This window comes from Telmatherina bonti (assembly GCF_933228915.1).
Source record: "Telmatherina bonti genome assembly, chromosome: 6".
NCBI classification, from domain to species: domain Eukaryota; kingdom Metazoa; phylum Chordata; class Actinopteri; order Atheriniformes; family Telmatherinidae; genus Telmatherina; species Telmatherina bonti.
This window is the reverse complement of record NC_136624.1, coordinates 10,862,045-10,885,461: the sequence shown is the minus strand read 5'-3', so window position 1 is coordinate 10,885,461 and position 23,417 is coordinate 10,862,045. Positions and strand designations below refer to the sequence as shown.

The following is a 23,417-nucleotide window of genomic DNA, read 5'->3' as shown; positions in this document are numbered from 1 at the left end:
GTGCATTGTGCGCCTCACTGTATAAGCTGACAACTCAGCACTAGCTGCCACCAAGTCTTGCCGCAGGTCTTTTGCAGTCAATCGGGGGGTTTTGACCACCTACCTGTTTAGGAATCTGGTAGCAGCTTCCTCTTTATGCCATGTCCAGGTAGTGTAACCACTGTTCCTTGAACTGGAAACTTGCAAAACATGCTTCCAACTGTATTTATAGGACCGGCAATGCCTTGGCTATCTTTTTGTAGCCTTTTCCTTGTTAATGCAAGGCGATGTTCTCTCCTCTGAAAGTTCTGGACAAATCTCTTGACTTAGCATCACGAACATGCAATCCAACATCACAGTGAACAATCTCGGTATCTGAAGTGCAAGCACACCTGATGCTTGCTGATAAAAACCTTGATTTGTTGTATCAGGTAGGCTTAAGACCACACATGATTACGTTATGGGGACTTCTTTTCAGGGATTTGGATTTTGAGACTGCAGTGGTTGTTGAAAGTGGCAATTTCTGTTGAATTTATGATATGACCACTTGTCATATTTGTTGTGTTGAGCTACTCAAAGGACCTTGACTGATTTGTTTAAAGCAAACAGCTGCTAGTTTGAACATTTTACCAATAAACCTAGTTTGCAGTGGTAGTTGAATAAATGCAGATTTGTTGCTATGCTGATGATACTTCTGTATACTTCTTCATTAAGCTTAATAAACCCAATCAGCTTGTGAGATTACAAAGATGCCCTAAGGACATGAAAACCTGGATGACTATGAATTTTCTCCTAAACTCAGGCCGATTGAGTATGTTGACTTTGGACCTGAGAAATTCTGGAAGATCCTAACAAGAGGAAGATGAAGGCAGACGAAAAGTTTGAAAACATCAAGAGCCAAAGGAGGAGTAAAACATTTAGATGGAAAAATGTTTCTATTCAATTCTATTTACTTATGTTGATAACTAAACTGGAGGAATGGAAAACGAGGTAGGAAAAGAAAATGCAAATTATGTGAACATTTTTTTATACCGCGTGTCAGCATGAACACAAACCTTGAAACTCTCCACATGATGAGTCCATGGTTTAATTTGTGCAGTGATAGTGGTATATACTCACATTGACAACTGCTTCTTTGGTTTGAGCCATGTCAGAGATGACACCATCTGTGATCATCAGCAGCACAAAGTACTGAGAGCCATCTGTCATTTCTGCAGCAGACCTACCGGGATGAAAAACCAGAGGAACATGCACAGTGATCAGCCATAATGTAACAATAACACAACTCATATGAAGTAACATACCCATATGAAGTTCTGCTGGGAAACCCTACATGTTGGCATTCACAGGGATGGCAGTTTAGCCACCTACTAGACTAACTCCACCAGACTATACAGTCTTAGCTAAGGAAAATACGATAAGGTCATTAGATCTCAGACTGAAATAAAACACTTATTAACTTTAAAAAGGCACAAAAAGAAACGGATGAGTTTATGACACTAAAGTTCTGTTGTAAAACAAGTCATTCTTTGGAAATCAGATGCAGACATACAAATGTTCTCCTAGCGACTACTTCCTGTAAAAAAAGAAAACAAAAAATAAAAGCAACATTAGAGTCATCATGAGAAGCAATAGCTCAGATTAATTGAAATCTTACAGCCTCATAGGAATAAACACTCACCATCCACTTTATCTGGTTCAACTTCTTGTACCAGGTTGAACCTACTTTTTCTTCCAGAACTGCCTGAATTCTTGGTGTCATTGAGTCAATGAGGTTTTGGAAACATTCCTCAGAGGTTTTGCTCCACGTTGACATGAAGCATCACACAGTTGCTGCACATCTATGATGAGAGATTTGTGACATGGCGCATCATTCCATGCTGGAAGCTTCCATCAGAAGATGCTACACTGTGCTCATAAAGGGATGGACATGGTCAGCAGCAATACTCACGGAGGCTGTTCTGGTTAGATCATGTTGGTACTGAAAGGACCCAAAGTGGGTCAATATAACATCCCCCCAAACCATGACACCACCAGCCTAAGCGTTGATCCAAGTCCGGATGGATCAATGTTTTCATGGTGTTTCCAGCAGATTCTGATCCTACCATGTGAATGTGGAGCTGAAATGGAGACTCATCAGACCAGCAACGTTTTTCCATCTTTCATTGTCCAGTTCTGGTGAGTCTTTGTGAATTGTAGCATCCGGTATGGTCTTCTGCTGCTGTAGACCATCTGCTTTAAGGTTGTACATGTTGTGTGTTCATAGAAGATGTTCTGCATATTTTGGTTGGAACCAGTGCTTATTTGGCTTCCTGTTATCTTTCTACCATCTCTAACCAGTCTGTCCATTGTCTTCTGACCTCTGACATTCAACCATCTATTGATGCTTGCTTGGAGCCTATCCCAGAGGCCTCTAGGCAATAGGAAGGGTGCACACTGGACAGGTCCCCCCCCATCTCAAATATCCTTGTGGCATTTTTGGAATCCTCGACACTTTTCTTGAACATCTTCTCTGTCCAAAATAAATAAATCCCTATCCTCCAGGGCTGTCCTTTATTCTTGAGATGCATTCCACAGGGAATTAGACCCAGCAAAACCAGACTGTTGATGGTCCATGCAGCCATCCTAAGGGACTAACAAGGGCCTCATATCAAAGACAAACGGGACATTCTTCAGCATATCTATCTCTGCTCTGCTTTTTTTTATTTTGATGAAAAAACAAAACATTTCCTGTAAAAATCATTAACAAAAAGTAAATATCCTCTAAGACATAAATTAGTCTATTTATATTCTTTTATTTACACAGACACAGAGAAGATGATGATGACAATTTGAGGTATTCCCTTGTCGTGTTGTTTTCATATCTGACAGGAGCAGAGGAAATAAATCAGAGAAAACGATGCGGCATCAAGTGTCACAAAGAGAAGGCAGATAATAACTGCTTTAAATAAGATGATAAGAATTTATGGTATAAAACAGTGAGGGGACAGAAATACATCGAGGTAGAAGGTGGTGAAAAGTAAGAGAAGGGTTCAGGTGTGCTGGGTAAGCCCTGACGTGGGGTAAACCCACTGAGACAGGAAGCCTGACAGAAACCTTCCTGCTGCCTCAGTAACTCACGATAAATGTTCATGTGTGTCACCTCTACTGTGATTCTGCTGAAAGAAGACACACGCAGAACAGCCTTCCAGCTACGATGCAGTGTGATTTCCATGGAAGCCCATCTTACACAGGGAGGGTGGGTGTGCACGGAGTCATGTGAGGATTCATTAAGAGTGTCCATCTTAATCTAAAACATCCGTCCAACCAGTTCTGACACGTCGTCTTTGTCCCTCATTCTGATGCTCAAATTGAACTTCAGCAGGTCGTCTTTACCACGTCTAAGGGCACAGTTACATCACCCTTTTTGATCCAAATCCGATTCTGTTTGCTCGGAAAGTTCGCTTCGTTTGGGGAAATGTGAATGTGCCAAATGAATTCTGATTCGGACCAAAGAAGCGCGGTCTACCTACTAATGCAGGTTTCAAGCAGACCAAATACAGGAAGCCAACTACAAAATAAAAAGTCATGTCCTGCATTTGACGTAGCATTGCATTTTGGGCAAATACATAGTGATGCCGTTGAGTCCTCTGCCTTGTCTGTTGTTCATACTGCGTCCATTGTTGCAATGTATTTCTGCAGTATACTTGCATAAGACAAAATAAAAAAAAACCCCAAAAAAAACCCCAAACAGCGGTAGTTTTGTGCTCTACGTTTAACTCGCAACAGAATTTTCTTCACATGGGTATTGTTCTCTTTTTTGCTAAATACTAACGCAGCGCCACCTTTGGTAGGAGTGGGGATACATTATTCTAATGGTTTGGCTCGTTTGACCAAAGGGCAGCGTGAACGTGATCTCACTCCACATGGATACACCCCCTACAACTGAACTGAGTTCACAATTGGACCAAATCTAGCGGACAATCCTAACGTGAATGCACCGTAATGGTATTGAGTTTCTGCTATGTGATTGGTTGATTACCAAGTAGGTGAGGTGCATCAGAACAGGTGGCGCTGATAAGGAGGATGGTGTTAATATGTGTTTTTCTCCGTTTTCCATGCATGTGTTTGCTTCACATTTCTCTCGTCAGGTGTTGGAAGACTTTTTCTTGTCATGAAGACCAGATTTTTCAACACGTGGTTTCAACAAACTGCCCTGAAGTACAATTACAAATTTGAGAAATAGAGAAAACGTCAGTGATTAACTTGAAGTTTGTGGGGAAAATCATAACTTTTTATCTCTTTAAAAAACAAAAGCAAACATAAAAAGTGCAACAGCTCTGAGGACCCCTGACAGCATGAATTTAAATGTACAATAAAAGGGTGCATCTGTCCAGATAATAACCATGTAAAAACTGAGCTGGAGGTTGCCATTAGAGGTGGAAATCATACATTTGATCATAACACAGTAGATGGCAGAAATATATGATTTATCTTCAGGAGCCAGGAAGATGTAATATGAACCGTATCCTTCACACTCCTAGTTGTTTGGTGGACATTTTCCATTTGGACTTATGCTACAGCATTATTGATCCCTGATTGCTGCATCAATGTATCAATGTAAATTGATGGATTGTTACAGGTCTGATAAAGTCAAGCGCACAAAGTCATGCAAGGGTTGTTATTATTTGGCAAATTTACTCTTTCTCAGTAACTCAGCATCTTATCTAGTTTATTGTTAAGGGCAGAAATCCTGTAAGGTAATTAATCATTTAATGTAGATTATATGAAAAAGCTGCACATCTTACTCATCCTCCCTTTGTCTGCAGCACAACTGTAAAACTCCCACATGACTGACACCAACAAAGAAGAAGAGGGTGAAGAGGTTGAAGATGAGGAAGGCTTGGAAGAGAGCAGAGATACACCAGACCAAAAAGACAGGTGGAGACAGGTGTGGAGGAAAAACATGGAGGGCAGGAAGTGGAAGAAATGATTAGAATGGCAGTAAAAATCAAGATATCCTCTGTCTTCCACAAAATGTGCAAAAGTATAAAGTTTTAAAAAGTGTGAAATAATAATAATAAAAAAGTTTCCCTTTCTCTCTCTAAGTGGGTTTGCTGTTTGAATCCCACAGCAGAACAACAAAGCTATAATACACGCTGGTAATGAAACCAGACTCATAGTTAACTAGGACAGGGCATCACTGATTCATATGGGGGCTAAAAATAAAACTGCTGGTAATAACCAGCCAAAATCCCTAAAAAAAAACCCACCAGTATATACAGAAATACATGTTTCTTGGGTTACTTATTGAAAGGATATGACTCAGGATTACTTTCACTTATTGATCTCTTATTTCTGACGATGATGCGGTCACTCAGAAAGAAGTGTCAGGTCACTTTTTATTCTCTGAACAAACACTCATCTGTTGATTCACTTCCTTTACCTGCTTCATACAATGAAATCACATGACAAATCATAAAATACCCCGCAAACCCCACCTCCCCACTCTGCACATGTTTCACACACTGGTTTCCCCACATATATAACACTGGATCTATTTTATCAAACATTCCTTCCCAACTTTTGAAATTATTTTAGAAAAAAGATATATTTATATTTCCCATAAAAAATAAATATGAATGGACAAAACAAATAAAATAACCTGAAATAAAAACTCCACAAAAAAGATAAAAAAAATTTATCATAAAAACAACAAATTACAAATAATACTGTATAAATATATAGAAAAAACATTTTACTTGGTTTACAGATTAATAACTTTAACTTAATAAATAAACATAGCAAATGATTTGAAAAAATAAATATTTGAAAAACAGTCATAAAACAAAACATTAAATACATTCATAACAATAAAAGAATACAACTAGATCACATAGATTTGAATACATAAATGGTAATAAATAAACAAGACCAAATGATTTAATAAAATAAAAAGACATTCAATTTTAAAGACATATTAAGAAAACAGAATGTTATCTGTGTGTTTTATGGGTTGTAAACATGGAGTAAATCATGGAGATGAAAAAGAAGCTGTTCTATAAATTCAAAAGACTTCCCGCACTTATCACATCACATCACATTACAGATAACTAAACTAAAATATTTAATTAACTACTTTTTTTTTGTTAGAATGATGAGAGTACATACATAAAAGTATTTTTGTGTATGTTGTTCAGACATACAGGACATTTTCCCATCATGCACTGAGGACGACCGATACATTCACACAGAATAATATTTCTGCTCTGTGACTGAAATCGATCTGATCAAAGACTCCAGCCAACACGGACATGAGATAAAGAGATAACTACTGTTAAATGTGACACAAGGTGGGCTGATTTGGAAGAGGAAAGAGACAAAACAAGATTTGATCACATATCTGTTTGAACAGCTTGTTTTGAGTCTTTTGGCCGTTGCAATGCTCAGTTATCTGTAACTTTGTCTTTCCTGAAAGTAACCGTATCAGCTAAACCCCGCCGTGTGGTTCGAGCATGAGACAACATCCACCACAGACACCATCAGAATGATAGTGGAGATGCTTACTTTTTAACCCATCACACTTGATGAAATAGTAACTTAGGCCTGATGGAGGCTGCTCGGATATTGAATATTCAGCTGAATCACAATTACACATATAAAACATTTTTTGTCACTGAATTCAGGCCTCCTGGGTTCTTACTAACATGTGCATGTGCAAAGACCAAAACAAGTTTCCCCATATTGTTCAGCGTGGTGTTGTGGCTGTATTCTGGGGTTAGTACAGAAAACTGCAGTCAGTATAAAAGTATGCTGACTGCATATATGAAGGATGAAATCGTTCCAGCAGTGCATTGGATGAACATCCTAAAGCTTGCTGGCTGACATAGTGATCAGCTCCTTTAGTTCATTTAAAGATTTGTGTAATGGGTTGAAATAACATAATATAGTCTTAACCCCCTCCTAATATGTTATAATTCATATGGTGAGTTTTTTTTTGTTTTTTTTATTTTAAAATGCATAGAATGGTCAAAAGAAAGTAACAAAGTTTGTAATAAATAGTAAAATGTAAGTAATTTTAGAGCTACAAACAGCTAAAAGATCTTCTGATTTCATAGTTTGTTCATATTAATTTTGTCATCTTGTTCAACATAATCAATAATGCACTGGTTAACATGCAAATAAGCCTTAAACCCTTGCTTGGGGATCAATTGGTTCACCAACCACTAGAGGGATTGCGAGCAGTGCCGTCATTGCAATGAACCTATCGCATGAGGGAAGCAGTACTAATCACTCTTGCAATTCCTTCCACCATAATTCAGTGGGATAACATTTGTTTCAGCTCCCTCGTCAACAGCACAAACTAATAGTTTGCAGCATCATGAGTTGCAGGCACATAAACCCGCTTGCGGTGCGACTCTTTTAAATATGTAACATGCAGCACAAAGCAGCTGCACAGTGAAACGTTTAGATTCTGTAAACTCACCGAGCCACCTGGTTGATGACAGGAGCAAAGTTGGTTGGGCCGTAGAGCTGAACGGTTCGCAGACTCTGGAAGTAAGCCTCCAGTACGCCTTCGATCCCCACACAGTTTGGGTTTTCTGCGTTGGAGTTCTGCAAAATCAAAAATTCAAGAAATGAGAAAACATTCCAAAACTATATTTCGTCCCTTCACCAACGTTGCATGTATCCATTAATGGCACCCTGAGGTGTTAAAGACACATTATGTAACTTTCTGACCTTAAAACTCTGCGACTCGGACTTGTTCAGTTACAAAGTGACATCTACCATGTGTTTTTATAGAGCTGCTGCTAGGCAGCAGCGTCCTGAGGCTGAGAAACCAAACTATACGACTTTTACATCTGGGACGCGATGTGACGTTGCAGCAGATTTCCGCTTCAAGCTAGTAAACACACTGGCTGCTTTGAACGTTGCTGTTTCAGCAAGGAAACGCAAGAAGATTAAAAGCGAGAAAGAAACAAATCAAGAATCATCATAAGGTCGTCTTTAACTGGCTGGAGAGAGCTAACAGGTCAGGTAGGATGCAAGATGGATGCCGAGTTAGCCGTCAATGGGGGGTGCATGACGGGGAAAATGGCAAAAGTTCTGTTGTGTGTCTTTAATGTGGGTTATGAATCCACTAACAGGCGTCCAAGGTTCAGCTGAGCTCACTCCTTTTTGACCAAATTTTAATCCTTCAGTTCTTTAAACTAAGGAAAAGCCTGACATATTCCCCTCGTGCTTCAGGAATGTGATAAATGAGAAGCTAGCAGAGGTTAGCTCTTCGCTATGGCCTGCTACTGACCTGGCCGATGATGAGACGCTGCTGGTAAGTGATATGCAGCGATGGGAAATCACAAATCATCTCCTCTTCTCAAGCCAAGCGGCCCACTGGAGCGGCTGCTGGCTCAGCTGGTCATTAGCACTCGGACTTTCAGCCGGATATTTCTCATTTTCTCTGGCAATCTCTGCTAGGTGGACTTGTGGCTCCCACTGGGGTCAGTCCTCATCACTGCACTGCAGCTTGGAGGTCTTACCACTCATGGTCTCTTAAACTTTTCAGGGTTCCGTAAAACACTGAGAATATGTTTCTAATTCTCTGGAACCCTTGTATTAATCTCATCATAGAGAAAATATGTTTCGGATTAACTCCATCCTTGTCAGGTGTGTGTGTTTTGATGGACGGCTCCAGGGGTATAATGGTCCCTCAACAAGTGGGCATATTCTCAGATTTTCGCCCTTGTTTTGAAAACAAAAAAAAAGTAGTTCAGAAAAACACTGTTTCAGAAAAAGTGACATGTAAGACTACTCTATTTAGTTTATTCCAAAAAATCCATGTGTATATTAGCTTGTTGTCACATAATTTCTGCTCCTTGGTTTCAGGAAGGAAGAGTTATGAAATGACTAAACCAGTACTGGCACACAGACTAGTAAGAGACAGGCATGGGCGTAGCGGACGCGGGGTACACGGGGGACATGTCCCCCACACTTCCCGCATTTCTGTCCTCTGTCCCCCACACTTTTTACAGCCGTTATAACCACTTAATCTCTATTTTTACATGTTGAAACGTGTTTTTCTGAGCCGCACTTAAACGCATCACGAGCAGGCGAAGCTACAGCTAACAACAAACACCATGTGGTAACAGAGGAGTCTGTCTTTGGCATTGTTCCCATCTTCTAACATGTTCACCAAACCAGCTAAGAGACAAAAAAAAACTAATAAACTGCGTCAGATGATTCATGCTGCTGAATGTCGACGCTGTTGAGCTGAAACAGACGTTCTGTATTGTTTATGTCACCATGTGGATTATAAAGATGACAGATAGAATGTTATTTGATGAATAAAATCAGATGTCGGGCTACAGAGCATTTCGGTAGTTTTTATTTCTAGATCATTTTTATTCTTTCTCAGGTAATTATTTGGATGAGTACTTTTTACTTCTGTGGAAGTGACATTGTTCTAAAGAAACAATATCCTTGCTTGAATTTTTGTTAATTTACCCCCCAGGAATGAACCCATTTCTTCTTCATTTCTGCACAGAAGTTGTTCCTAATGTTGTTTTGCACATATTTTATCCAACAGAAGGAGCAGGATGAGGGTGGAAACAGTGGTCCAGAGGCCAGCAGCTGGAATGGACATGGATGGTCTTCACAGCAGGAGGAATTATAACTAAAGTCCTGCTTTAGAAAGTCTGTGTTATAACTGACAAACGTCAACATAAACTGTTACTTATTTTGATCATTGTACTGTTTCTGCTTGAGTGTAAAATAAACTTTAGAGCTCATGATATTATTTTGTAATATAGTTTTTTAGCCTGTCGTCTTTGATTTCCTTCAAAAAGGAAATACTTACACAGATGTAGTTTATCTGTCATTTACAAGACAATGTTCGTTTATAATTCATTTATTTGCAAATATAATCTGACTGCTGTATCAGGCAGCAGGCGTTGCTCATAGTATTCTGTTCAACTGAATAATTTTACACATCTGTGCTGTCATCATTGGTGATAAAATTAATGATAAAATAGCAACATCTTAATGTTGACATGTTTATTGTGTCACTTTCACTCGTCACATTTTCCTTTATATTAAATCATGTGGCTTTATTAGCCTGTTGCAGTGTCACTTCCATGTCATTTTAGCGCTGATATATTTAAACAGGAACAGTGTTTTACAGAACTTTTTGTTTTCAGTGTCGTCATTTGGCACATAATAATCAGACTACTCTCCCTGTAGACGCTCCAGGGTCCTTCTTTGTCAACTCAACCAGTTTATCAGCTTTAGATTTTAGATTTTGGCTTTAGAGTTTGATAGTTTATCATTTTAAAGAACTAAAGTTGGTTCCCTGGTCCTGTGCTGTTTATAGTTATGTGGTTCTGTAGCCGCTAAGGATAGATGCAATTGAAGTCTCTTTAAAAACTCATCTTTTTATGTTGACTTTTAACTCCAGAGAGCAGGACCAATAGGTCTTTTCTGTCTTATTTTGTCTTTGAAATATTTTATTGTCTTTCAAATGTTTTTATTTTTATGCTATTAATGTTGATTTATTTTATTTTATCTGTACAGCACTTTGGTCACCTCGTGGAATGTGAAAGTGCTCCACGAAGAAGGTTTTGATTGATTGATTGAATAGCAGAGGATGATAAATCATTCTAAAGATCTAAGCAATTTGTCCCCCTCACTTCTAAAATGATGGCTACGCCCTTGGAGACATGCTCATAGACATATATATAAATACCTTTATTATGTCTTTATTTGTCTTCATTATGTCTTATAATGTCTATGTTCAGGCTAAAGTTAACACAGCTGATGGCTAACTGCACCAGTGTAGCATAGCTAACCTTAGCTAAGCTGCTGGGCGACGTGGGTACATCTGTAGGGATATTTGTAATTGTAAAAGCGTCACAAGACGTTTAGAAGTGGGTACACTCAATGTTGACTGAGAAAGAAGTGGGAATAGTCCGTATACCCGTGTATACCCTAGACCAGGGCTACTCAATCAGATTTTCAGGAGGGCCAGATTTTAAAATAAAAAAAAAAATGATCAGGGCCAGTAAATAAAGTAATGGAAAATAATTCAGTAAAAACAAATAAATGAATAAATGAGCAAATTCACAAAATAAAATAATGAAAATTCCAGTCAGAGCCTATTTTTCTCCTAACTTGTAACATTATAAGATCATATCAAACTAAACTCGATGTGGTGCCTCCTCACATTATAATCTTTAATCACCGCCACACATTCATTGCATATTAAACACATCAGTTTGGCGCTCGAATGTGACGGCAAAATAAAAAAATACTTATCAGTCCGGCGGGGTTAAATCTGCGGTTTTCGTTGTCAATTTTGCGTTTTGGGACAGAGAGCGACATGCTTGCTAGCGCTACTCTTACAAATTCAAAACACAACAACACTGCTGGGAGGTTGCTAGGCAACCAGGTGTTGCATTCATGGTCTGCACAACTGTAGGATTGTAGGCTACTTAATTAGTGTAGGAATGACTGAAGGTTTTTGATTAATATCTTCATTCTTTACATAAGCTGGGCCATATAGAAGTTGGTTCTGGGCCGCATGTGGCCCGTGGGCCGCCATTTGAAGAGGCCTGCCCTAGACTACATCACTGGATGGCTCTATCTGGTTCGTTGTGGTGCCATATTCTTTCCATTTTCAGATGCTGAGTTTAATGGAGCACTAAGTGATTTTATACTTTTGTAGGTTAGTTTCTGTCTGGATATCCACGCATCACGAATTTCTTCACATCTTAAAGTCACTGTAACTTTCTAAACTTTCCAATGTCTATCATGTGTTCTGAATCTGACAATCCAACGTAAATGTTTTCTTCCCGGATGTCACATGATGTTGCAGGTGAATTTATGTTACCAGCGAAACAACATCCAATGCTTTTATTTAGTGTTTAGGACATGCAGGCATTTTGTAAACTTAATTTCTGTGTGGAAGTTACAAAGCCCTAACTTTAACTTTAATTTATGTACCATTAAACAAGTATATTTTGAGATAAATGTATGTTTACTTTTGGTTTCATTCCACCTTGTTTTGTTGGGCAGTGTTGTTTGCGATGCGCATGCCAAATAAAATGCGCTAATTATGTAACATATTAATTTTTCTGTAATTAATTAATCGTAAATGACACCTTACAAGCCCCTGGTGTAACAAATATAAGGTAACATACTTTGATTGGTTCATTAATACTGTTGAAGCATCACTGCTGTACCCCTGTGTTGTTGTGAGACTTTCCTGTTGGGGAATAAAATGTAACTTTTATATATTTAAATGCACGTTCATAGAGAGAGTCATAAATTTTTTAAGCTATTCCGAGTTTTTCATTATTATATGATACGTTGATAGATACACTCAGTTATTACACTATTGTGTAAACTAACACAGTCTGACAGAGTCGTTTACAGTCGATGCACGTGACCTGCATGAACCTCCATTTGCAGTTTGATTTTTGAACACTAGTGACAATATTTAAGACCATAGCAATAGATTTTCAGTGTAAAGGTCATTGATCTGCAAATACTGGAACTATTAGTTAGGCTAGTTGTGTCTTTACACTAACTATTGTTTGATATCTTAACACTTAATTGGATGAAAAATGTGTGCAGTATTCTGTTCTGATGGGGTGTCACTGGTTGGCAGAATTGCCTTTAAATTCAGCTTGTTGCACCAAGGCAGCAGGTTTCAACACAACACCGGCTCCTGAAGCTTAACAAAATTACATTATGGGAAAACTTGTGATATAAACAAATGCTGAATCGGTGTCCAATGAATTAGTGAGAAGTTACTTCATAATCAGACTTTTATCCTTGTGTTTATATCATGTTTATGCCCAGTAGCCAATTTGTTAGGTTTGGAAAATTAGATACCTGGTTAAGGAAAATCAAACTGCTTGACATCAATAAGAAAGTTTGCATAATGTGCACGTTCCTCATGACCATAACTTTCACATCGTTTCATCTCATTCTTTCATCATGCGGTGTGTCACATATTGTTATTGTCCCGTTGTGTCGGCCCCTCAGACGCCGTATGCCATATGAACTGTCGCTCGTCCACCACGGTTAAGCCTTTATGGGGCAAATGACCAAATTTGATCCCTTCATTGGAAATACAAATTATTTCTGCATCACACAACCACACTGAGTTCCCCACAGCAGGCATCAAACATCTGGCTGCATCTCAGCTCCTTCGCTGAGTTCAGTCATCACAGAAAATATGAATAAACTGTACTGACCACAAACTACTGTATGAATTTAGTTACTTTAGGAAAAGTATCTAAGTTTTACAGTCCTATTATGTAATCTATTATAATACAATTTCTTTATAAAAAAATCTTGATAAAAATGTTTAAGCTCCTCGGCTGCTCTGTTACATTAACAACGACACATCACAAGTACTGAGACTGTTTAAAATTACTATTAGCTAAATAAAATGATACTTATATCAGCTCAGCATGACAATTAGTAAAATGTTTTATACTTTTGTTTAATATGTTTCAACCCCATTCAGCAGCCGCACATCATCAGCGATGGCGACACACTGACGTAAACATGGTACGTTAACAGTGTCCTAAAACAGTAACCGCTGAAGACTAATCATGTCCTCCATCTCAAAGGCAACTTAATACACACAATCTGAAGTTTTATGCTATTTATTCTGCACAATTACTATTTAATTATTTCCTTTGTGACTGTAGTTTTATTTAATGATATAGATTTCTTTTAAGTGTCAAAAACAGATCCAGAAGTTTGCATTAATTAAGCACTAACACAGAGAAGCGACACAGTAGAGGAACACAACTAATCAGGAAAAATAACCCTTAAATAAGATTATTTTTTAATGCAATCGTAACCTTTTGTGGAGAAGGGTTCACACCACGATGCTGTGACTGCAGTATAACTAACTGCAAATGTGAGTTATGATCTTTAATGGAACATTATAGACACACATGCTGAGACTTAATTAATCATCATGACCTTTAAGATGAACCTGAGGTGTGTCGAATTAAATGAGCTTTGTTCACAAAGTCTCACTTTCTCATTTTGCAGAGAACAATATGTGTCTGCAAAGCTTATTATCTACTATCTTTTCTTATATGTTGCGGCATTTCTCTGTTACTGCGACAACTGATTACTGATTAATTAGTTATTAATTCACAGAAGCGCTGTCTGTGAAGAGACAAAGCGTCTTTTAACGGCGTCCAGGTTTCCCTGCACAGGTAGAAAGGTTTCCACATGGATGCACAGCAAGAACACTGAGAGCTCTTCTAGCTTTTAAGCTGTTCAAAGTAGCAGAGTGCTTTTTATTTCTAAAAGCAGGTAACAGACATCTCCGTCCTCTCCTTCCCACAGCACCCCGGCTCCCACTCCATCTTTGGTGGGTATTGTTCATACCTCACGTCCTCCACTAACGGTCGGGAACTAAAGGGCTTTAGTTGATTACAGCTTTACAGCAGCATTTCGCTTTATGGCACCACTTCACACATCAGCAACTGGTCATTTTAAACTGGCATCATGTCTGATTCAGTAAAGAAACATAGAAGGACATTATCAGAGAAAGAGAGGAAAAGAAAGAAAGAGACAGAGCAACAGATAGGACCAGGGTGATCCATGATGTTTCATTCAAATTAAATCACACCCTGCCCCTGTACATGAACTGCAGATGCACCCGTTGCCATATCATCCAACCACACTGTGGGCACAGTCCCAGAGCCCACGGCTACGCAAGGCCCTTGCAGTTTAAGGGGGAAAAAAGAAAGTGTGAGATGGGACAGATTAAAAAGCAAGCTGTTATGAAGTACCTCACAGAGACAGATCAGAAGGAACTGATAACCTTACTGAGTGAAGCAAGGAGGCAAAAAACACTGGAGTCCAGTGAAACCAGGTAAGTCAGGACCGGGGAAGGGGAGAGGGGGACGGTCCAACTGTTCTGGACCGAGGTCGGACAAGAAGGGAGTGTGAAGCTGGTGCTAATAAAGCGAATTATAGACACAGTTGTGTATGACTGGTACTCAGGAGATTGACAGGGAAGGAGTGGTGTGGTGTGTCTGTGGCAGAGACTAGTGCAGGTGTTAACACACACAAGGCCCAGGGGTCCACACCCACTTGGGGCCCATGTAGGGCCCACGTAGGGCTAACACCAGCAGTTTGGACATGAAACAAAATGTACATAAAAGCCAGATAGTTACACCCCGACCAATAGTGTTTTGCTATTGGTACCATTGGCTGAGAGATGTTAGAAATGTCGTTTCACAGTGTATCATTCACAATTTTCACAATGTTGCGGTGGGGAAAGGGGCCCCTGGAACACTCTGGGCCCAGGGGCTTGGGCAGATTTAATCCGGCCCTGATCAAACACAGATACTTTTCTGCTCAATGTTGACTAAAGGGGTGTTCTTTTAACACTCTGCCTCAAGAGGCCTCTGTATTTATAAACCAGCCTTGGAAGCGTCGTGCCGAGGTGGCAATTCTTGGTCCAGAAAGTACAAGTCCTTTTAATTTAATGAGCAAAGTTTATTTGCCAGGTAAATGAGCCTGTTAGTGAAAACATCTGTTCTAAATGTACAGGTAGATCCAAAAACATGGCAGGACTTTTACTTTCTGGACCAGGATTGCCACCTCTGGCGCTGTGTTAACCAAGTTGGTGATAATGTTCCCAATACTTTTACTCTCTGTCTTCCCATCCAAGCCTATTTTATCTGTAAAATACAAAATGACAGAAACTAAACTGAAAAGGTCAAATGTAAAAAAAAAAAAAAAAAAAAAAAAAACCCAACAAAAAGTCAGCAAGTTTAATCATGGCTGCTGCATTCTTCTCATGCATGCAGTTTATGGCTTAGATCATTCACATGAAAACACACACATGGCAACACCACAAAAGATGAGATGATGCCAAAGTTTTTCTTTGTCTTCTACAGTCCATTCTTCAGTCTGTGCAGGGACAACAAGAGGTTAAATTATTTAACCGTCCTTTGTTATTAGCAGCCATAGAAATTAGCATTTAAATTTACATCAATTAAAATTCAAATTAAAAAGATACTGCATCCAGCCAAATTAGCCTTCACAATCTGCTGAACACCCAGCAGCTCAGGGCAGCATGATAAATCAGTGAAAAGAAACGTGTCATCCCACAAGCTGAAGGCATGTTGGAGATGTGGAGGACTGAGGCGGAGGAAAGGGAACAAAAGGTGGGAGGAGAAAAATGCTCTGAATCATGTTGCACGATTAAGACAAGAAGTTGTTTGTTTTACGGCACAGCAGTGATAAAGAATAAAGAGCAGACAGACGGGCAGAAAGGCAGCAGCAGCAAAGACTGCTGAGTCGCATTGTTAACAACAGTCTGCAGCACAACTGGAAACGGTTCCATCCAGTTACCAGCCAACAACATCCCGTCAGGCATCGTAGCAGCTAAGATAAGTGGGAACATGGATCAATACATGACAGATGCACAGAAAGGCCTGAGTAAAAATACCACAGGGGCCAAACACCAACTGCTGGTTGACAGAACTGTTGCCCGAGACTGCAAAACCAGACGGTAAAACCTGTGAACTGCCTGGATTGTCTACCAGTAAGCCTCTGACTCAATGCCTCATACATGGATCCTGGAGTGCCTGAAGCTGTACAAGATCAACAAGGTCGGCAAAGAGGCGCCGGAACACAGCCCACAAGATACATGCAGCCATGTAACCAGGTAAGCCGGCACAGTGTGGAGCAGGGGCAGAGAACCCTGGTGTTCAAGGGCTGCAGTCCTGCACGTTTTCCAAGTAAAACATTGAACAGAATGCAGCTGGACATCTGATATCTGGATCAAATAGTTGAATAAATAGATAATATGGGACCTTTAAATGTAAATCACTTTGTGGTTTTGCCTGTGAAATGTCATTTATAAATAAAGTTACTGATCAAACAGAACAATTGTCAAATCTTCTCATCAAAACACACCAAAATCTTTAAGGAAATGTTAAAATAGGCAATTAAGTCAGTTAAAAGTGTAAACCAGTTAAAGATAAACATGTATTTGTCAATCAGGATCCTTCAGGGTCCAGTTAAGACAAGTTAACGACAACATTAAAATGATCTTTTACTGCACACATTGAATTTAAAAAGAAAAAGATTTAAAGGACCACATGATGAACAGCTGCAGCTGGCAGCTGCAAGCTAATCGGGATCCATGTAAACAAAAACAAGGATTGTCTACCTTCAAACAATCCAAGTATTTTCATCTTCCTGCTTGTCATGTGACAGACGTGACAGTACTTTGCATCAACTTCTAGGCACGTCAATCATTCAGTCAGTAAAAAAAGTACAAACTGCCAATGTAGATTGTCATCACACTGATTTCTTCCATTTTTTTGTGTCATGTCCACCAACATATAGCTCAGAGCTTGGCGAGAAATACTGTTCCATGTTTAGATTTGATCTGGTTTATGTAAAACCAGAGCATGAACTCTGACTGAGGGTCAGTAATCGTGTTTTCCACTGTGTGGAATGATGCAGCTCTCTACAACGCAACACACACTAAGGGCTCGTTCACATCAGCCTTTTGGATCCAAATCCAAGTCCGTTTGCTCGGAAAGTCCAATTGATTTGGAGAAATGTGAATGCGCCAAACAAATTCTGATTCACACCAAAGAAGTGGACTCGGTCCGCCTACAAATGCAGGTCTTGGTACATTTCTAGTGGACCAAATGCAGGACAAGGACTACAGAACATTTACTTCCTACATTTGGTGTAGTATTGCATTGTGAGTAAATACCATAGACTGTATATAAAGAGATGGTGGGAGCCTCCGTGACATCACCCATTGGTTTCTGAAGAGCTGAATTGAAGCCTGGTGGGCGGTTCCTACCATCACCATCTTGGCAGGGACTCTCTTATCTAGCAATATGGACTCTTTTATTAGTCAGCTAAATTGACAACTCAGGGTTGGGACCAGGAGGCAGAATTGTAGTCCTACACACTTTTCTGCAGCTTCCCACCTGCCGCCGCCCACCCAAAACCCCATTCCAACCTTATACAACTTCCCAGCAGTAAGAATTAAACAACACAAAAACACTTCTGGGGTTAATCGTGAAAACCTCATAAAAATAAAAACAATGGATCTAATAAAATCTGAAAATAAGACAATAAAGTGTGGCCTACTGAATATTAGATCCCTCCCAAATAAGTCTTTATTAGTCAATGACTTGATTGGTGATCACCACATTGATTTATTCTGTCTTACGGAAACCTGGTTACAGCAAGAGGATTATGTTAGTATTAATGAAGCTACGCCAGCTAACTATTTAAACTTTCACATTCCTAGAACTACAGGCAGAGGAGGAGGTGTTGCAGCTATTTTTAAGTCAGAATTTTTAATTAATCCTAAGCACAAAACTAACTATAAATCCTTTGAATTCCTGACATTAAATTTATCTCATCCAAAATGGAATTCAGAGAAACCGCTCCTTTTAGCATTAGTGTATCGCCCACCTGGACCTTACTCCGAGTTTCTGACCGAATTCTCTGATCTCTTGTCTGAGTTAGTGCTGACTACTGATAAGGTCATTGTACTAGGTGATTTTAATATTCATGTTGATGTTGAAAATGATAGTTTAAACATTTCCTTTAGCTCTATTCTGAACTCAATTGGGTTTTCACAAAATGTCAATGGAGCCACTCACTCTCATGGTCACACTCTTGATCTTGTTCTAACATATGAGACTGATAAGCTCAAAGTATTTCCTCAAAACCCTGTCTTGTCCGATCACTTCTTATTAACCTTTGAATTCACTTTATTTGATTACTCACTGACCAAAAATAAATTCTACTATAGTAGATGTTTATCAGACAATAATATTACAAAATTTAAACAATCAATTGAATCAATTTTTTCACATCTACCATGTGTTAGCATGACCGAGAGTCCCCCTTTAAGCCTTACTCCTGCTCAGATTGATCAACATGCTGATACTATAACAGCTTCAATGCGTACAACCTTGGATAATGTTGCTCCCCTAAAGAAGAAGAAATTAGGTAAGATTATGAAGGCTCCCTGGTTTAATTCCCAGCTTCGAGCTCTAAAACAGGCATCAAGGCGTTTGGAAAACAGATGGCGTTCATCAGGACTAGAGGAGTCTCACTTAACCTGGAAAGAAAGTTTAAGCGTATACAAAAAAGCCTTACGTATGGCAAGAACAGCTTATTATTCATCATTGATAGAGGAAAACAAAAACAACCCTCGGTTTCTTTTCAGCACTGTAGCTAGGCTTACTAGGAGCCGGAGCGCTGTGGAGCCATGTATTCCTTTCTCACTTAGCTGTGATGATTTCATGTATTTTTTCAGGAATAAAATTGACACTATTAGAGATCAAATTCACAATACTCTTCCTTCTACCTATAATGTTGAGCCTGTTGTGGTCTCCGAAGCATCCTTAGAACCAGGATCTGACTTGTGTCTAAATAGTTTCTGTCCTGTCCAACCCTCTGAATTAACTAAAATAATAGCTTCATCTAAACCATCCACCTGTATCTTAGACCCTCTCCCAACGAGCCTCTTTAAGGACATTTTCCCTTTAATTAATACATCACTACTAAATCTTATCAATATGTCTTTAGTGACAGGATATGTACCACAATCATTTAAAACTGCTGTAATCAAGCCTTTACTTAAAAAGCAATCTCTGGATCCAGAGGTGATAGCAAATTATAGACCTATATCTAACCTCCCGTTTATGTCCAAAATTCTGGAGAAAATAGTTTCAGCTCAGCTACATGCCCACCTGAGCAGAAATAATTTATGCGAGGAGTTTCAGTCAGGATTTAGAGCTCATCATAGTACTGAGACAGCATTGGTGAAAGTTACTAATGACCTTCTTATGGCCTCAGACAAAGGACTTGTGTCCGTACTTATCTTGCTTGATCTTAGTGCTGCATTTGATACAGTCGATCATAACATTCTGTTACAAAGACTAGAACAGGTGATTGGAATTACAGGTACAGCGTTAAGCTGGTTTAAATCATATTTATCTGATAGACTTCAGTTTGTTCATGTAAATGACAAGTCCTCCTCCCAAACTACAGTAAGTCATGGAGTTCCTCAAGGTTCTGTACTTGGACTAATACTCTTCACGCTATATATGCTCCCTTTAGGCAAAATTATTAGACAGCATGGAATAAACTTTCATTGTTATGCAGATGATACTCAACTATACTTATTCTTTAAACCAGATGAAACAAATCAGCCCAATAGGCTACAAAATTGTCTCATAGACATAAAGACTTGGATGTCTAGAAATTTTCTCCTCTTAAACTCAGATAAGACTGAAGTAATTCTCGTTGGATCTGAAAAACTCAGAGCTAAATTTTCCAGTTTTGTAATGAACCTGGATGGCATTACTTTAGCTTCCAGTGCTACAGTGAGAAACCTTGGAGTAATATTTGACCCTGACCTGTCCTTTGGCCCACATATTAAGCAGGTTACTAAAACAGCCTTCTTTCATTTACGTAATATAGCCAAAATTAGGGACATTCTGTCTCGGAGTGATGCAAAAAAACTGGTTCACGCTTTTGTTACTTCGAGACTAGATTACTGTAACTCTCTATTACTGGGCTGTCCTAAATATGCCCTGAAAAGCCTTCAGCTGATCCAGAATTCTGCAGCCACAGTCCTGACCAGAACCAGCAGGAGAGATCATATTTCTCCAGTTTTAGCCTCTCTTCATTGGCTGCCTGTTGAATCTAGAATAGAATTTAAAATCCTTCTCCTTACATATAAAGCCCTCCACAGCCAGGCACCACTATATATCAAAGACCTCATTGTTCCTTATATACCAAGTAGAGTACTTCGTTCGCAGACTGCAGGCTTACTTGTGGTTCCTAGAGTCTCAAAGAGCCGAGCAGGAGGCAGAGCCTTTGGTTATCAGGCCCCTCTCTTATGGAATAAGCTCCCAGTTAGTGTTAGGGAAGCAGAATAACAGTGTTGCATCATTAACATGTATGTCTCCTGGCTCAGCAGGTCTCCCTGGCCGGGAGTAGCAGTTCCTGTTGTCTATTGTCTTTCTGTCCTCTTCCCCCCACACAGCAGAGGCAGATGGCTGCCTGTCTTTGAGCCGGGTTCTGCCGGAGGTTTCCTTCCTGTTAAAAGGGAGTTTTTTTCCTTCCCACTGTTGCCAGTGTGCTTGCTCAGGATGGGAGATTGAGTTGGACTCAACTCAATCTGTTGGTTTCCTTATATAGGCTATTATGAATTGGCCTTCATTATGTTTTCCCCTCTGTCTGTAAAGCGTCTTGAGATGGCATTGCCGTGATTTGACGCTATATAAATAAAGTTGAATTGAATTGAATTGAATTGAATCCATCCATCTATCCATCGGTCCATCCATCCATCCATCCATCCATTCATCCATCCATCTATCCATCGGTCCATCCATCCATCCATCCATTCATCCATCCATCTATCCATCGGTCCATCCATTCATCCATCTATCCATCCATCCATCCATCAGTCCGTCCGTCCATCCATCATCCATCCATCCATCCATCCATCCATCCGTCCATCCATCCATCCATCCATTGCTGATCCCCTGTGAATTGAGATACTTGAACTCCTCTACCTGATGCAGGTTCTCATTCCCATCCCAGAGAAACTCCACCCTTAGTCTTAGATTTAGCGGTTCTGATCCACACCCCAAAAACTTCACACTCGGCTGATAATCTTCCCAATGAGTTTGACATCACAATCTAATGAAGCCAATAGAACTACATCCCCTACTAATAGACCCAGTCCCGAGTCCACTAAGCCAGAAACCCCTCAACACCTCAGTTGCTCCAAGAAATTTCGTCCTTAAATGTTGTGAAAAGGCTCAGTGACAGCATCAGTCTAAAGGAGTCCAACCTTCACTGGAAGTTAATCTGAAATACTGTCGGCCAGAGATACTTGAGTCTCGTATTTGGGCTTGAGTCACAACTTGGACTCACTCTCAAAAGAATTTAGGTTCAACTCAGACTCCCAACGGATTTGACTTTAAAGGTTTTCATCATGATTCTCTCTGACTGATTTCCTGTCTGTTGTCATTTCTCCAGGCTTAACACTAGCGTATGCAGTGCAGGGATCACCAACTCCGGACCTCTCAGACCAGAGTCCTGCCGGTCCCACTTCATCTGTGCTTGCTCAGGATGGGAGATTGAGTTGGACTCAACTCAATCTGTTGGTTTCCTTATATAGGCTGTTATGAATTGGCCTTCATTATGTTTTCCCCTCTGTCTGTAAAGCGTCTTGAGATGGCATTGCCGTGATTTGACGCTATATAAATAAAGTTGAATTGAATTGAATTGAAAGTTGAATTGACATGCATGTCGTCTTGCCCGGAAAATACAAATATGGGCAAAGAGGTGGAGCCGAGGGGGGAGGGAGGGTGGGGGAGCGTCATGGTGGATGATTGACATCGAGCGAACTCCAAGCTTTCTGTAGCTAAGAGCTAACCGAGCTAACGGAGGTAAGCGGGCTAAAGCTAAGTTATGTTGTTAGCCGGCTAAAAAAACGCGGTTGTTCTACGTTCTTCTTACTTGAAGTGGGAGATTGGTACCAGTCAATCAAAAGGACACGCCCCTAAATATGCCAAACTATGAGATTAAATTACTTTTAAACGAGCGAGTTAGAAAAAAATTCACTCCCCCCACAGTTGTCATGAACGTTAACCTGACCTATTAAAGCGAAAATGAATTTTGAACCAGGCTGTAAACATGTTTATTTCTGCTGTGAAGTTGGTCTTTTTAACATGGGAGTCTATGGGGATTTGCTCTGTTTTGCAGCCCCTAGTGGATGAAGGGGGAACTGCAGCTTTATGCACTTCGCATAGGCTTCACTTTTAACCGCCGGAGGTTGCTGCTTGGTAAATACACAGTGATCGCGTTAAGGGTCCTCTGCCTTGTCTGTTGTTCATACTGTGCCCATTGTTGCAGTGTATTGTATAGTTGGATAAGACAAAATAAAAAAAACCCAAAACAACGATAGTTTCGTCTCAATTTTTAACTCACAAGTGGATAAAAATGGTTTGGCTCATTTGATCAAAGTGTAGCGTGAACATGTCAATCTTCATATGGATACACCCCCCTACAACGGAGCCAAGTCCCCAATCAGACAGAATCCAGTGGACTGTCCCGATGTGAATGCACCTTAACTCATCCCTGTTTAAATCCTTCACCTGCTGAGGTTTCAGACAAGCCAAACCTGGATTGAAACACAGCAGACAGCTGGTCTCCCAAAAACAGCCATCTGTAGCTAAGTATAAATAGTCTGGTAACAACTCTGCTCCATACTTGTCTCTCGTAAAGCTATCTGCATAAAAACATCTGAAAAACAAATATACATTGCCATCCAAATCATTCTGCATCTGCTGTTTTAGTTTATTTCCACTAAATAATCTATGTGAATGAATTCTTTTGTGTCTTCGAAATGATGC

The 23,417-nt window shown here is 39.7% G+C and overlaps 1 protein-coding gene across 1 annotated transcript in view; it reads right to left on the bottom strand.

Annotated features, from left to right (window-relative positions):
- Positions 1 to 23,417, bottom strand: part of LOC306757746 (copine-9-like) — a gene marked incomplete at both ends in the record, with an annotated part of 209,250 nt that overhangs the window by 17,644 nt on the left and 168,189 nt on the right. The window contains 2 exons of the mRNA XM_079242872.1: positions 1,099 to 1,201; positions 7,445 to 7,572. Of these exons, the coding sequence (XP_079098998.1) occupies positions 1,099 to 1,201; positions 7,445 to 7,572 (231 nt within the window). The remainder of the gene's footprint in view (positions 1 to 1,098; positions 1,202 to 7,444; positions 7,573 to 23,417) is intronic.